Source organism: Triturus cristatus, chromosome 9 (assembly GCF_964204655.1).
Source record: "Triturus cristatus chromosome 9, aTriCri1.1, whole genome shotgun sequence".
NCBI classification, from domain to species: domain Eukaryota; kingdom Metazoa; phylum Chordata; class Amphibia; order Caudata; family Salamandridae; genus Triturus; species Triturus cristatus.
In genome coordinates this window covers 365,747,021-365,763,097 of record NC_140592.1, presented here as the reverse complement: position 1 = coordinate 365,763,097, position 16,077 = coordinate 365,747,021, and the positions used below count along the sequence as shown (strand labels likewise).

Genomic DNA, 16,077 nt, shown 5'->3' with positions numbered 1-16,077 from the left:
AACTATAACTGCTGAATTTCTATGATTTTGTACGAGTGAAATCTGAGCCTAGGTATAACTTCCCTGTAACCTTTGTTTTTTTCAGTGAATTTCTAAGGTTTTTTAAAATTGTATTTCTTACCTGTAACCTTTGACAGTGAGTGCGTGTGAGTGCATGAGTGTCTCAGTAGGTCTGTGAGTGGGTGCGTGAGTGCCTGAGTGGGTCTGAGAGTTGGTGTGTGAGTGCCTGAGTGGATGTCTGAGTGGATGTGTGTGTCTGAGTGGGTCTGTGAGTGGGTGTCAGAGTGTCTGAGTAGGTTTGCGAGTGCCTCCATCGGGCTGTGAGTCAGTCTGATGAGTGAGTGCATGAGTGTCTGAGTGGGTCTGTGAGTGGGTGTGTGAGTGTCTGAGTGGGTCTGTGAGTGAGTGCATGAGCATCTGAGTGTGTCTGTGAGTGGATGCGTGAGTCTCTGAGTAGGTCTGTGAGAGGATGCATGAGTTCTGCCCTCTGTTTAGCCTTTCCTGCTCGTATGTCTGCCTCGATTTTGCCTTTCTTGCCTCTTTTTTCCTTTCCTGCTCGTATTTCTCCCCTGCGTTTGCCCTCTTCTGCTTTTACCTTTCCTGGACGTTTTTCTGCCCACTGTTGTGCCTTTCTGCACGTTTTTCTGCACTCTGTTTTTGCCTTTTCTGCTCTTTTTCTGTCCTCTTTTTTTTCTTATTTTTCGTTTTTCTACCCTCTGCTTTTCACGGGGGAGAGGGGCTGTGCAGCTCTGTAGAAGTAGGTACCAATGTAATATTCCCTGGTGCCCTGGATATTACCCAGGATAATGGCCAGGGTAATTAAGGAGAAGAACAAAGAATTGATCTTAAGTGGTGTAGGAAGCAAACATGATAGGAGAGAGTGGTGCAAATGGGAATATTTTACTGAACGTATTGTTAATGAACCACTTGAAAACTTCAAAAACTTTCTTTAAACAGAAAGGAAGGACATAATTTAACAGACCAGGCCTATTCAGCCCGTTTAATAAGCATGTCTGGCGCAAATGCATCAAGAATGGAGTGGCTTAGCCTCGCAACAGATGGTGAGGTCATATGGACAGGAATGCCTCAAAGTATCTGTGCAAATGGAGTATGAAACTCGTACTGACAAAAACAAGATAAAGACTGCTGGAATGCTGTTGCCAGGGGTTAATTTGTAAGAGAATGAGTGCCGGTGCCCAAAGCTCTGTTTGGAAGCTGGCGTGTTGCGTTATTAAATGTCAGTGCCCCAGAGAGTAAGGCTGCCCTGTCTTGAATCCACCTCAAGCCTCCTTAATCCACTACCAGACACTCCCTGGCCCTTTACCTCACTCTTGCAGGTTCCTACTTTCCCCCTTTTTGATGATTTTTCTGTCTGTAAATGTCTGATGAGGCAATCAGCAGCTCAAATTAAGAACTGGCTGCCAGACAACCCTGTGGTTGATTAGAAGCTTAAACAGAAGCTGTTCTGTTATTTTTATAAATAATTATGCTACACAGCAGGGGGTGAACAGATGAACCCCCTAGCTATGTGTGCCGAAGAACTTTTAAGTTACACCTCCTTATTCAGACCCAGCAAGGCAGAAGAAAGTCTGGGGATGGTTGTTATGCCATGAGGGAAGGGGCCCTCGGCAAAACATCTAAACATTGAAAGTGAGAATATTGTTAAAAAAAATCACAGCATTTCCTTTTTTGCTGAGGTACTGACAAATGTGTTAGAATAACCAAAGGGCATTTTCAAAAAACGAAGTATACAGCACGAATTGCAAAAAGCAAATACAAAGAAAAATATCCACTAAAATAACTGAAGTTGTTAAAAAACTCAAAATACATTTGTTTCAAAAATATTGATATATTTCATTTAATGAGGTGTGTGTGTTTGTCTGTGTGTGTGTATGTATATATATATATAAAAACAGGGAGGGTATGCCGATTCCTGCTCTGTAGGTTTTGCATATTGCTGATCTTGTCCTTAAATAATATAGCTGAACCAAACTGAACCAAACAGAACCTTGATGACATTCGGACCCTGGCTCTGTCCCCTTGCCGATCCACTGCTTAACTTACACCCATTTTTCCTTCTGGGCTATTGAGTATAATGGGGACTGACCCAATTCGGACTTCAAGGTCTCATTCCCCTTGCCTGACCTCAAGATGGCCGCCTCAGTGAAACCCTCCACGATGCTCTTTCTCTCCTGGTCCAAAATCATGGGTCATCGTCCGGATCCTGATCAGCCCTCGCCCGAACCTGTTCCTGCTCAGCCGCCAGTAAATTTACCCTGAGAACTTTCCCTCGACAGCTGAGACCTCGCCATTTTGACTGAAGCCCAGTGGAGCTACCTCGTGAGCTAAAGGGGAGATGGACTATGGATTCCCTCCTTGGCCATCACCTACCCAGCCGGTCTTTGGGCAAACTCTCCTGCGTCTCTCCAGACCTTGTCTCCCTCCTCCCCCTTCTCCCTATTTCCTACCTCTCTCCGCTCTACTTTTCTCCTCTTTCCAGCTATTGACCTTTGCCTTCACCCGTCCTTGCCTTATTCCCCCACCCTGTTTATCTACTGGACTTTCTTCTGTGAACGTTCCCTCGTCAGTTGAGACCCAGCTATTTGACCGAAGCCCGATGGAGCTACCTGGTTTAGCTATAGGGGAGACGGGCTGTGGATTCCTTCCTCGGACGTCACCTACCCAGTCGGTCTTTGGACAGACTTTCTTCCGTCTCTCCTGTCATCTCTTCCCACCTCCTCCCGCCTCACTCTTCCCCCCTCCACTCTTTATGTCTCACCTTTCTTTCCTCTCTCAATGTGTTGCTTATTTTTGATGTAATGTGTAATTGTTATCATTTTCTATAACATTGTGTAACCTAATGTAAAGCGCTCTGATACCTACGGGTCTAGCCAGCGCTATATAAAACTCATTAAATAAATAAATAAACAGCATGCTATTCCGAACTACTGCTAGTAATTTAGTGAAAGCTCAAGCTCTCATGTTACATTTTTAATAGTATTTGGTATGTTTTTACCTCATAAAAGTCAACTACACGTAGGTCCCCATAAGGAGTTGGCTGGAAATACCAGAAAGCAAATGCTTGCAGCCAATCCTGATATTCTGAGATTTGCAGTAGCGGCTGCTACCGAACAGGGAAAGGGGGGGGCAGGGAAAGGGGGGGGGGCGGAGGTGAGAAATAATAAAAATTTAAAAGCACTTACCTTTTTACTGCCGACCACTGCCTCTTCTTCTTCTGTCCTCCTGTCTGCACTAGGCAGGAAGCACACAGTCTCCCAAAATCCTCTGACCAATCACGACGCTGCCTTAGCAGCATTGTGATTGGTCTGAGCGCTGTGGTTCGGCGCCCAGACAGGGGCTGGCAGGCTGTGCATGTTCTCCTCCCAGGCTGTATTGCAGCCTGGGAGGAGAACATGCACAGTGTGCATGACGCTTTGGCCGGCCCAAGACATCCGGCCAAAGCATCATGCGCACTTTAGGTGCTGCCACCCCTCATATCCCTGTGAAGCGGTAAGCCCAGACTCACCCGACTGGCTTCAGCTGCAAACTGAATGCATAAAAGAAAATTATAATAACAAACGTTATTATCATTTTATTTTTTGCATTCAGCTTGCAGTTGAAGCAGTGGGTGACGCTCCGTAGCAGAGGAGCCACCACTGGGTTTAGGTGGGATTTTAGGACATCTTTCTTCAAACAAGCATACGACTTCTACAAAAGACTACAAACAATGCTTAACAAATGCATTCTATCTTTTAAAAACGTGGATTTTGCAACAAACATATATTAGACTTTTATAAGCCTGAGCAAAGGTATGATTTCTTTCGCACTTTTTTATTGTGGGTAATTTGTTTTTTTTTCATCTGCCTGCTTGCCAGAAAACTGGAGCTATTTTCTGCAGCTGCAATTACTCATGTCAACCCAAACGGGCATAACAAGGGACTGCTAAGGTTAAAATAAGTAGGGTTATGTCAGTGTCTGGCTGGAGAGGGCTATGATGACAGATCGAGCAGTTAGTGGTCGTGGTCTTTACCATTAAAAGGGGGCATTAATGGTAAGGCTGAATGGGGAGTACTCATATTTTACCGCAGTATTAAGGTAAAGAACTGAGTGTAAAAGCAACATGGGGTTGAATCCATCCTCCATTCCTTGAGAAAACTCAGGGGTCTGACCTCGGAAGACACGGAGTGGTTTGTAGCGTAATAGGCTCTGGTGGGTGGGGGACTCATGGTAGGAGTGTGCCAATATGGATAGAGAGATGGTTGTTCAGAATCTTCCATAGTAGTGAGGAATACTAACTTCACCTAAAGACCTGCACACACTATGAAGTCTTCATAGACACATAGCACTTTTTCCTCGTGCAGACTCAGCTGTATATCCAGTGGTGGATCCTCCGCTAAGGCGGAGGAGCGTCACCTCACCGCTTTAAGAGCAGTGCAAAGGAAAAATAAAATGATAAAACGGAATGTTATTATCATTCTATTTTTAGAATTGAGCTTGCAGTTGCAGCCAGGTTAGGTTAGGCCGGGGCGGGGCTGGGCTCCGGTGACCTAGAGGGAGGAGGGTTGCTGCACCTTAAGTGAGCATAACGGTTTGGGCGGCCATCTGGTGCCGGCCAAACAGTCATGCGCACTTTGCATGTTCTCCACCAGATGTTTTGCACAGCCTGGGTGAAGAACATGCACAGCCTACCACTCCCTCTCTGAGCGCCGAACCACGGCGCTCAGACCAATCACAATGCTGCTGTAAGGCAGCATTGTGATTGGCTAGGGGAGCCTCTGTGCTTCCTGGTTCCTGCGTCAGAGGAGTGGTGGCAGCTGGTGACCGGTGACCAGCAGGTAAGTTTCATTTTTGTATTTTATTGATTTGTTCTAACCCCCCCACCTCCCTCTGCCACTGTTCCCTACCTGCCGCCACTGTGTTTAGCTGTCACAGGAACCAGTAAAATCTCATATGCCAAATAGCAAAACACAAGCACAAGTGTTGAAATCATATACTATGCTGAGTAGAGAAATGGATATTAAGCAGAAACTCTAAATAGGCCCTAATAAAAAGTTGTTGGGCTCTGCTCATGGAAAGAACGTGAGAAGAATTTGAGATGAGGAAGAAAAACAGCAAACTGTGGTAAAATTCTTACTTCACAAATTTTTCATTTTGTCAGCCTCCTCCATATGTAAGCTGGTAGTAGCTATGCCGCGTTGGAGGTATTTTATGTCAAGGTACCGTCATCCTGTGCATTCTGTCTTCTCACTAACGCTTGCACCCCCTTTTAACATCCACCACCACCGCCTCTCACCACCGCCACTAACTGCTTCATCTGTCATCATATACCTCCTCCCCCAGCATAACCTTGCTTATTTTCTTGTTATCAGGCCCTTGTCATGCCCATTTGGGTTGACACGGGGAGTTGCATCTTTAGAAAATGACTCCAGTTTTCTGGAATTCGGGCAGATTGAGAAAGATTACCCACTTTAAAGAATCAAAGAAATCATACACTCAGGAAATCCCATAGTAGTCTAACATGTTTATTGCAAAATTGCAGGAACACATCAAAACTATTCTAAGTGTAATATTCCATTTCAACCGTCTGATCCACGGTTTTGCCAGCTTCATCCATATTCAAAATGAAACTAGCTATGCCAAGTTGGAGCCATTTTATGCCAAGGTACTGTCATACTATGCCCAGCTCGAGCCAACATAATCTCTTGGACAGCCATCTATGCCAAGGGATAACTTAGTATGTCAGATGTAGCCTCACATGCCCTGCCACTGCCAACATGTATTTGCTGGGGATGCCATTATATATTGTTTGCAACCTTGTATGCCCCGGCACTGCTATCATACGTCGAATGCGATCACGCATGCCAAGATATTGCTGTCAAGAATAGTCTTGTGTACCTACCTACTGCCAACAAATGCCAAAGGACAAACTCATTTACACATTGACTGTTATCGTATACCAGGTGCTGCTTCATATGCCCACATACTGCCATCAAACGCTAGATGCAGTTGCATGTGCATTAGAAAAAGTTAAGTGGGGTACAATCACCTTAAAATTAAGTTGGGATCAGAGCTAGAGGTCATTAGAAGGAATAGCGAGTAAACAATTACAACTGACTCACCTGTGCCAACTATTCCAGCTTCCTCCTCCTCCTCGCGGAGCTTTTTCAACAACGCTTTCATCTCCGGCACATAGAAATCACTCTGGCGGGAGAGCGGGCACACAAACTGGATCAGAGCTCCCTTGTAGATCTCAATGTAAGGGTGAGCACAGAGTTTCCGCTCCTGAAAAAGAAAGCAGAAAGGTACTCAGAAAACCATTCACTTACAATTTATAAAGCACTTCACCACAATCTAGCAGCCTCATGCTAGTCTTCAAGCCTGCTTTCCAAAGATTGCTTCAGGAACATTAGTTGGATGAACTTGCCAGTACTTCTAAATATTACGTATTCGGGGTACTCTTAAGGGTGCAAGTGAGCTAGGAATCTTAATGGTTGAGTGAGACACCAAGTTTGGGAACAGGAAACTGAGTAAGAAGCTCAGAGGGGATCCATAGAAAAGTCCAATGCACAGTAGCCGCAATTTAGGACTATCTCCCTCATCCCCTAGAGCAGTGGTTGAAATGGAAAAATAGAAGTGCGGGTACTCCGTAGCACAGTACCTGCTTGTTTCTGAGAAGTGCCGGTACTCTCCAATTAAAAGTATAGCATTTCTCTTGAGAAGTGCCGGTACTCTCCCTCTCAAAATAAAAAAGTGCTGGTACTCTGTACCGGACAGTACCGGCCCATTTGAAGCACTGCCCTAGAGCTATAATGCTAAAAAGACATAATGCTATGAATATAATGGAGCTCTGAGAAAAGGCATAAGCATGAAAACAATAGCTCAGGGAGGTAGTGGGATTAGACTGACCTGCAAGAAGTATGAGATGGTGCTCACAGTCATCACAATTCATGAGTACTACTACCCTTTGTCATATTCAAACATCTGGACTGCTTCAAGTTGCAGACATAATCATTACAACTGATTTAAAAACTGATACCTGTAGATTTCAAAACTCAGCTACACAACAATTATGACCTTGTTGTCAATTTAGCGTACAAAAGGGGGTGGTGATGGACGGAGCATCAGAACCCATCAAACACTCACACCCAGTCAACAGATCTGGGTTTGATCCATCACCATTCTTTAGCCCACTCTGCCACCCCAGTTCAGACATGGCCATATGCAAATCAGTCTGACCCTGTGCCTCTTGGGAACAGTCCAGCCCGAACTGCCAAGCCATGCCTTCCCTGGACCGGAAACAAGCTTCCTAGGACCGGTTTCTGGCATTTCAGCCGTCTTCAGCCAGGCTTGCTTGAATCCAGTGGCAAAGTGAGCAAGGGACTCACGTCTGAGCATACCCTGCCAACTTATGGCAAACAAAGCGTACAAAAGGGGGTGGTGATGGACGGAGCATCAGAACCCATCAAACACTCACACCCAGTCAACAGATCTGGGTTTGATCCATCACCATTCTTTAGCCCACTCTGCCACCCCAGTTCAGACATGGCCATATGCAAATCAGTCTGACCCTGTGCCTCTTGGGAACAGTCCAGCCCGAACTGCCAAGCCATGCCTTCCCTGGACCGGAAACAAGCTTCCTAGGACCGGTTTCTGGCATTTCAGCCGTCTTCAGCCAGGCTTGCTTGAATCCAGTGGCAAAGTGAGCAAGGGACTCACGTCTGAGCATACCCTGCCAACTTATGGCAAACAAAGCGTACAAAAGGGGGTGGTGATGGACGGAGCATCAGAACCCATCAAACACTCACACCCAGTCAACAGATCTGGGTTTGATCCATCACCATTCTTTAGCCCACTCTGCCACGATGGATTTAGGCCCAGATCTCTGTACTGGGGTGAATGTATGACATTGTTCTGCATTCTGTCCATCAATTGTTGTTTTTGCATTTGTCACCCCGAGTGGGAAGGGTATGCTCAGACGTGAGTCCCTTGCTCTCCATGCCACTGGAATCAAGCTATCCTGGCTGACGAGGGCTGAAAGCCCAAAACCGGTCCTAGGATGCTTGTTTCCAGTCCAGGGAGGACCTGGCTTGGCAGTTCGGGCTGGACTGTTCCCATGGGGCACAGGGTCAAGACTGATTTGCATATGGCTGGGTTCAAACTGGAATGGCATGGTGAGCAAAAAAACGATGGATTTAGGCCCAGATCTCTGTACTGGGGTGAATGTATGACATTGTTCTGCATTCTGTCCATCAATTGTTGTTTTTGCATTTGTCACCCCGAGTGGGAAGGGTATGCTCAGACGTGAGTCCCTTGCTCTCCATGCCACTGGAATCAAGCTATCCTGGCTGACGAGGGCTGAAAGCCCGAAACCGGTCCTAGGATGCTTGTTTCCAGTCCAGGGAGGACCTGGCTTGGCAGTTCGGGCTGGACTGTTCCCATAGGGCACAGGGTCAAGACTGATTTGCATATGGCTGGGTTCAAACTGGAATGGCATGGTGAGCAAAAAAACGATGGATTTAGGCCCAGATCTCTGTACTGGGGTGAATGTATGACATTGTTCTGCATTCTGTCCATCAATTGTTGTTTTTGCACTTGTTGTCAATTTATGCACGACTGGGGAATTGCAGGTGGGAAGAGAACCATTTCCTAGAAGTAGTGTTTGAAATAAATACGAGGTACTGGGACTGTCTACTCCTGTATCTGTGCACTGCTGAAAAGGGCCTGTGTCGTCCCAATTGATATAAAAGACAGGTTACCAGCATGTTTCACAGGGTCAAGGTGAGCTCATAAGATTAGGACATGGCATGTGAATGTGCAAAATGAATGCCACTGTTATGTTAGATAAATAGTTGGTGTTGTAACTGATGTCTTTCAGATTTGAATGCAACTTGATTTTAATTATTTATAGTATATAAGTAGCACAATCGCCGCAGAATAAGTATCCCAGCAACAAGAAGCCAACAGAAGACGTCAGTTTACGCCCTGACTAAACAGACAATGTAATAGGTATGCACTAAAACCATACTGGGAAATCAGGTGTTGGAAAAATGCACAGCTCCAATCTGATGGATACAAAGCATTTACATATGCCATAAACGATTCATGCATCCTAGAAAAGTGCATATTCATGAATATTGTAACTGTGTTGTTTCTTAGATCACTGGGCAAGAATTAGAAAGGAGAAGAGGAGAATGAATACATGTATTGCAATGTTACCCCTTTTTAGATAATCACCCCCAGTTTTTCATTTTTATTGTGACACAATTACTGGTAATCTTGAAATCTAACACTGGGGCACCACTATCCAGTATGTGCCCTGACACTTAAAACATGTCACAAATGACTTAAAACATGACTGACACATTTAACTTTCCTATAGGCCAAAGTATATGGTGTAGCAATAAAACCCTGGCAAGAAAAATTAAATGCCACTTCAGGACTGCAGCATCTTTTGTGCCATCCACCATAGTGGTAGTGAAAAGATGGCTTCAGGACTACTCTGAGTGTAGCCTGACAGCAGCAGCTTTAATCCTGCTAACCAGACATATTATAATCACCTTTTTGGCTGGTAAGAAAATATGATGCTAAATATTAAATTAGTCACCCAAACGCACACCTTACTGCTTACAATGCAGAGTGTATAATGCTGAAGAGTGGGACATGTGTGACATTGGAAAGGCAGGTTCTCCAGTGAGTAGGTTCAAAACGACGTTGTCATTGATCAGGCTATAACTGGTAGATTGAAAAAGTCAAAGTATGGATTATACACTTCATTCTATAACTGCTGCAGGCTCCATTCAAAGACTATCTAATGATAAAGTTGGAATTTTAATTCTATAAGAGAAATTTAACTTTTAGAAAGTTACCTTTACCCTCCCAAAAGCTGCTGGAGGATCTCCAGCAACTGCCTAGCCTGTACGTGGTCAGAATTAGGCGTGAGATAACTTCTCACAGAGCAGAGACAATGGTTTGGAGGTAGGGAGAAGTTTTCTTCCCCTGGCAGGAAGACCAGTTGGGGTGAGTGCAGGAAATGAATTAACTTCAAAGGGACCTGTCCCGTCAAAGCAAATGCTCTACTTTGCCTTTCCTGGCAATGGTCAACAGCAAATTGGCATAAAATTGAAATCGGCAATTAGCACACTTTACATCATCTTGCCTTTTCTCTTCCATTATCTCATATTTAATATCAGTAGATTTTATTTATCTCAAGATGTCCCACAATAATGTAGTGCTTACTTCAAGCTTCTATTAATTGAACCAGGTATAATCGACAGAGATGTCCTACCTGAAATTTCAAAACCAAAAAGATCCTTCCCACAGAAGGTATTCTTTAAGACCCAAACAGGGAGGCATACACTTTCCAAGCCAAATTATATTTCATTCTAAAAGTGGCCTTTCCCCTCGTTGTTTTCAGTCAATAAAAAGCCAACTTTTGGCCCATCGCCAAGCCCTTACAGTTTCTGTATGGAACGGAATCAAACATTCATCAATTAAATGGTACAGAAAAAGGCCAGGCAAGTGTGCCTAGCATTATGTATCTCAGTAAGAAAAAAAACACTATTAACAGGTGAGGATGGGTATATAGTATTGTCTCCCTGAGTACGAGTGAGCGATAGCACCTAGTATTAACAGTTAGCAAAAAGTGAGTGATGGTAATCCAGTGAAAGGCCAGGGATGAACACTTCATAGTCAAACAAATTTCAAATGGGCCCAATGGCAGCAAACATTACCTGCGCTAGTAAGGGTGAATGAGAAACCGAAAATATCAGTACAGAGAAAGAGAACAAACATATTAATAACATTTTGAGTTGGAGATTATGTGAGGGAATGTTTTATATTTTGTTTTATATTAAGTGTCTGCCATAATAAAGGTTATCCAGTTTTTGGAGGAGTCTGTTATGTTCCTCTAATTTAATGCTAAATCCAATCTCTGCAGCATTCCAATGAGCCTGAATGAGTTAATGTCCACTCTACAGCATCTGAGCGCAATCCTGTTGCTCCATGACTGCCGAAAGCCCGGGCACTTTGCATTATTCCATGCCAATGCACTGCTCTTCAATTCTTTTGGATATTAGCTTTCTTCTTCTGGCACTTCCCGTCATTCCTATACAGCAAACCACCCTACTCATGTCCTCGGCAAACCTTCTATTATTAACCCAGATAGTTCTCATCGCCCCTTTCAAAATTATTGGAGCATATTGTTCTTCGTCAATTAGCCTAGATTCCACAATCCGGCTCACGGTTTAATCCACTTCAATCAGGAACCCTCTGATCACATTCAGCAGAAGCTAGCCATGTGCAACATACCCATTTTTCAACAAAGGTAGGCTTTTCAAAGCCATCATCCTGCTTTTTTGTTCTTTGATTCCCTTGTGTATTGGAACTTATTGATCTTGGCTTCTTTCCCTAAACTGATTTGCAAGGCAAAGGCAAATTCTGAGCAGTCCCATGAATAATTGTATGTTTAATGTTAAGCATCACTCCCTTGGGAGGTCCTTGGGTTCCGATAAAATGCAGATTTTCATTAATTCTGCGTCGCAGGGATGTCAGTTGTCTGGAACTGGCTGCGGCCAATTGAACACGGCCAAAGCAGAAGAGCGCGGGACTTTCATTTGACCCTTAGTAGGGCTCTGATCTTGCATATGACCTGCATCTGACTCCTTACAGTATGAAGGGTGCAGTTGATAAGTCTTTAGTTAACCCGCTGCAGGACACAGAAAAGCATGGCAGTCTCAGTCAGTGAAATCTGATTGCAGTTGGAGAGGTCTGTATTTAACATAATAATCAAAGTTAACAATAAAGGACATTGATTCATTTGCGACTCGTGATTCGAATATAGGACATGTAACTACCGATAGCCACAAAAGTCAGATAAAAGCATAAGCTACCATACATGCTAGAATGAATCCATGTTTTAAACCAAAAGTTAAAATTTGTTTGTAAAATAAACATCCTGTGCTAGGACTGAAGTCAAATTTAGATCATACATTTCTCTGATGTAAAAATGTGAGTTTTCTTAATAGTGAAAAACGCGATCTGTGTAGAATATGTATTTTTCCTGTTGATCATGAAAGCTATACTACTAACGTTATAATGCGGGTGATTTTTTATGATTTTTATGATTGCTTGGGGGCACAGAACTGAAAGAACGTGTACCAAGGATACTTGACAGTATGATTGGGAATTCCACAATCCAGAGGTAGTAACATATTAGAGGACATTGGAGGTTTTTTTAGGGAATTGAAAATGCACCTCCTAGAAGTTATTCACACCTTAAACACTCAACCTGTGTTTAGAAAATGATTTATTGAAGAATTGCCTCAAATAATAAAGCAAAAATAGTTGCTATAGTTACCATTACTAGAACATATATATATATTTTTTTTGCAAGGCTAGTGCTCTAAACCTCTCAGAGAATAAACAGCAATGCTAATATCGAAAATAGCCGCCTTCTACATCCATGCAATGTCCATGTCTTGGCCATACCAACGGTAGCAGCATGAGTCTTTTTCACCACAAAACTGCTTGCCCTTTGCTAAGCTTTTTGTGTTTCTTAGCTAAAATAAAAGTGAAACTACCTGCTTAGAAGTTTAAGGAGTGAAGGAGCACTTCGAAGTATTTCGACACAGCCGTGCAAGGGTTCCTGGGATCTAACCTACAGGACTGGGCTTGCCTGTAGGGGTGAGGGCAGTAGGGCTGTAGGCTGATTGATATAAGCTTGATCAGTCTAGCTCTGGCAGGGCAGTAACTTACCATTAGCTGTCTCTCCCTGGCATGCACAGTGTGCATGTCTGGGTACAGTTTCAGTCATGATCTTATTTGGACTCTTGTCATGGACCCAAGCACACATACACTTTAGATCCGGATCCCACGCACATTCAAAACAGCGTTGATAAGCCCTCAAGTGGCTTTTGAATTTCTCATCACTTGCCACAAGACAAACCACACAAGAAAACATCCAAACGTCCAGCAACAGCAACACCAGCCACAAACGATCTTTAATCATGGGGCGAGTACACAGTGAATGCCCAGGAGATGTGTAATTAACTGTTAAATACCCCAATAAGAGCTTTAGGCCACCAAATTAACACACCACAGCTGACTGAACACACTGATCATGGCATCGCCACTCAATCAGAGACCAAAATACAATACTTAGATCATATCATCACAGGATGACTGGGACTCTGGACTGCAAGGGACACCCCAAAATCGTTATCTGGGGCACCCAAGACAGTGCTACAAGATCATAATTGTGGCAGACTGCACCATAGAAACGACAGAGCTGAAGACCCACCAACATTCAAGCTATTAAGTAGGGATATAATCCCAAAAATTCACATGTGAAAAGGGATAATTAAGAAGGATGTTGTTTAACCATGCCAGATGATCAATTGCACTCTTTTTTCGCAAATCTCTTTTATTGATTTTATGTTTCCAATACAAACAATACGTGCATGCAAGCAGTACCGGACTTGTGGTTGATAACATGTATACAGTACATGTATGGACGTATGTTCCAGTTGCATCATCTGGACAGTAGAAACAGTATGAGCTACAGATTTTTGAGTGCAGACATACTTCACATCCATTAATCGACCAAGAGAAGAGACGGGGAACATAGAAGCAGGACAATAATTATGATCATACAGGTCTAGTTGTCTTGTAAATCATATACGTTATTATATGTCTATTACTGTTTGCCTTTACATGTATTAGCATAAAGACCTGGTGGTAACACCGGTACTTGTAGATGGCTAGGCGGTGTCAATAAAATAGAGAGAGAAGGGAAAGAGATGAAGGGGGGATTACATAAACTAACCAAAGGAACAAATAAACATGTGTAACAGTTGCTCAGCCCATGGTGCCCCACCGTTTTCAGGTTTGAATTCGTTTGGTGTTCTCAGATCCATTGGCTACCAGCTACCCCTTCACCTCTGAAGAGTGCGTTGGTATATTCATATAAGCAGCTTGTACTCTGCTAGCCAAAAGTGTTGTGGGGCATACATTACCCAACTCACAAGCGTATTAATTACCCACAGAGTGTGCATCAGTGGAGTCCCAGTTTGTCACGTCTGCACTGAGTTGGAGCTCAGTATAGAGAGTGTCCCAGCATGCTGCGATGGGAATCTTACGCAACCCTAGAGTTTCTTCACGTCGAATGGCTAGGCTTTAAGGTTTTACCCACGCGAGCATTGAGTGCCGCCAGGCTATTATCCTGGGAGGGTCTGGCGCTTTCCATTTTTCAGTAATCAGCCGGGTAGCCACTATCAATCCCAGGTCTAAAAAATCTGGAAGTGACCTTCGTGCTAGGTGTCCTGCAGAAGTTTTGTAGCAAGTAGGTTGGTCAATCGAAAGATAGCGTTTGACCAGTACAAGTGTGTAATATTGTTGCCACTTCACTCCAGTAGGCGGCCACCAAGGCACAGCTCCAGAGCATGTGTACCAAGTCGGCACCATTTTCAGTGCATGATCAACTGCACTCTTACTTAAAAGCCAAACTTGACCAAGTAGCAAGGAGGTTCTACGTGAATTTTAAATCTGAATGACTGTCGACTGGGCATAATACGTAGCTGAAATCTAGGTGTTGCTCTAGACAGGTCTAGACAGACCCTTGTTCCTAATGGAACTGTGCAATTCGGGATTTAACCATGTACATGTTTTCAGTCCATGGTAAATACCCTTTCAACTTATGTATTTAGCTTTAAATCTGGTATTACATATATATTTTTTAATTTTGAATGTGCTAGAACTATTGCATTGTCCTGCCTGTCAATGTTTGCAACTATTTATATAAATGTATTAAAATGTGTTTATCTTTTTAATAAACAATTGGATTTTTTATGAATGATGCATTGCTGGGGAACCAATGCCTAATAAAATCACAAATGAAATCTCAAAAGTGCTGAAAAAAGATTGCTTCTAAGAGTAGTAGGGAATTGTGTAAATTGGTATTTCAAGTTTCATTGGATGCTTGGATCAGCACTAGATTGAGTATGGAGTGCCCAATATTTATAAATCACATATACAAACTCTCAAAAATTCTGAAGGCGAGCTGGGAATAACATGCAATTAGGTGGCAAAATCGTTAATCAATTTAAGGGCTTGCTGCTGACATTTGCTGCTACTTGCAAATCACAAATTCAAATCCTGGCGGACCCACTCATCCATTTATCCTTCAGAGGCGGATAAAGTATTTAACACTGGGTTATAGTCAAGCCTGATATTTGGAGAGCACTGCAAACATAAAAGCAAATTTAAAAAGTATTATTTATAGGTAACAGAAAAAACAAATTATTGAAAGCTAAAAAAATGCAACATCCTCTTCCTCTGGCAGACGATCCAATCCTTCAGAGCAAACCATTTTAGAGCTTTGGTATCAGTTTTGAGTTCTTTAGTTTCACAGATTGCCATGGCAGTAGGGACATACTATCCAAAACCACACATGATATTGCTGCAGTGCTGACTTTGGTAACAGAGATATGGAGTAAAGGTTCTACATGAGGCAATGTCCCAGTGCTATTATCTTTTCATGAACATTTACATTTATAGATATGGGTCAAAGTTTGTTCACCTTCAGTGTACCACTACTGGTACAACAAGAAAAGAAAATCAGGGATGTATCCTTTTTTGAAATTATTTTCAATATGCATGGTATAGATTTAGCCTCAGCCTGGAGTAAAATAATCTCATTCCATCCATTACAGTCTATAGAAATCCGTTTGAATGCACATGACGTGTTACTATGCAATCCTTCTGCAGGTTCCAGTGGATGGGCTTAAAACTCACAATGTGAATAACTTTGACCAGTCATTTAGGTAAAATTAGAGGGATAACAGTGTTTGGGAAGAAGAAAGAGATGAAGATTTATTTTTGGGATGAGGCTATGGAACATGTGAAACATTTGCTCACTCACATTAAACTGATGGTCTATGGCAATGAGAACTATTGCATCGCTAAAGAACTGCAAACACTGCTGGAGTTTGCCAAAAGCCTTTCTGGCATATGAGGCAAACTTAATATCAGGTATGCTGTCCATGCCCGACTTCAGTACTCAGACAATCTAAATTAATCAGA

At 43.1% G+C, this 16,077-nt stretch overlaps 1 protein-coding gene and 1 long non-coding RNA gene across 5 annotated transcripts in view; one reads left to right on the top strand and one right to left on the bottom strand.

Annotated features, from left to right (window-relative positions):
• The window catches only part of TEX264 (testis expressed 264, ER-phagy receptor), a 570,054-nt gene that overhangs the window by 119,824 nt on the left and 434,153 nt on the right, over positions 1-16,077 (bottom strand). For both annotated transcript variants that reach the window (XM_085625159.1, XM_085625160.1), the window contains one exon: positions 6,120-6,282. In XM_085625159.1, coding sequence (XP_085481285.1) covers positions 6,120-6,282 — 163 coding nt within the window. The remainder of the gene's footprint in view (positions 1-6,119; positions 6,283-16,077) is intronic.
• LOC146797953 (uncharacterized) overlaps positions 1-16,077 on the top strand; it is a 242,856-nt gene that overhangs the window by 126,275 nt on the left and 100,504 nt on the right. The window lies entirely within an intron of this gene.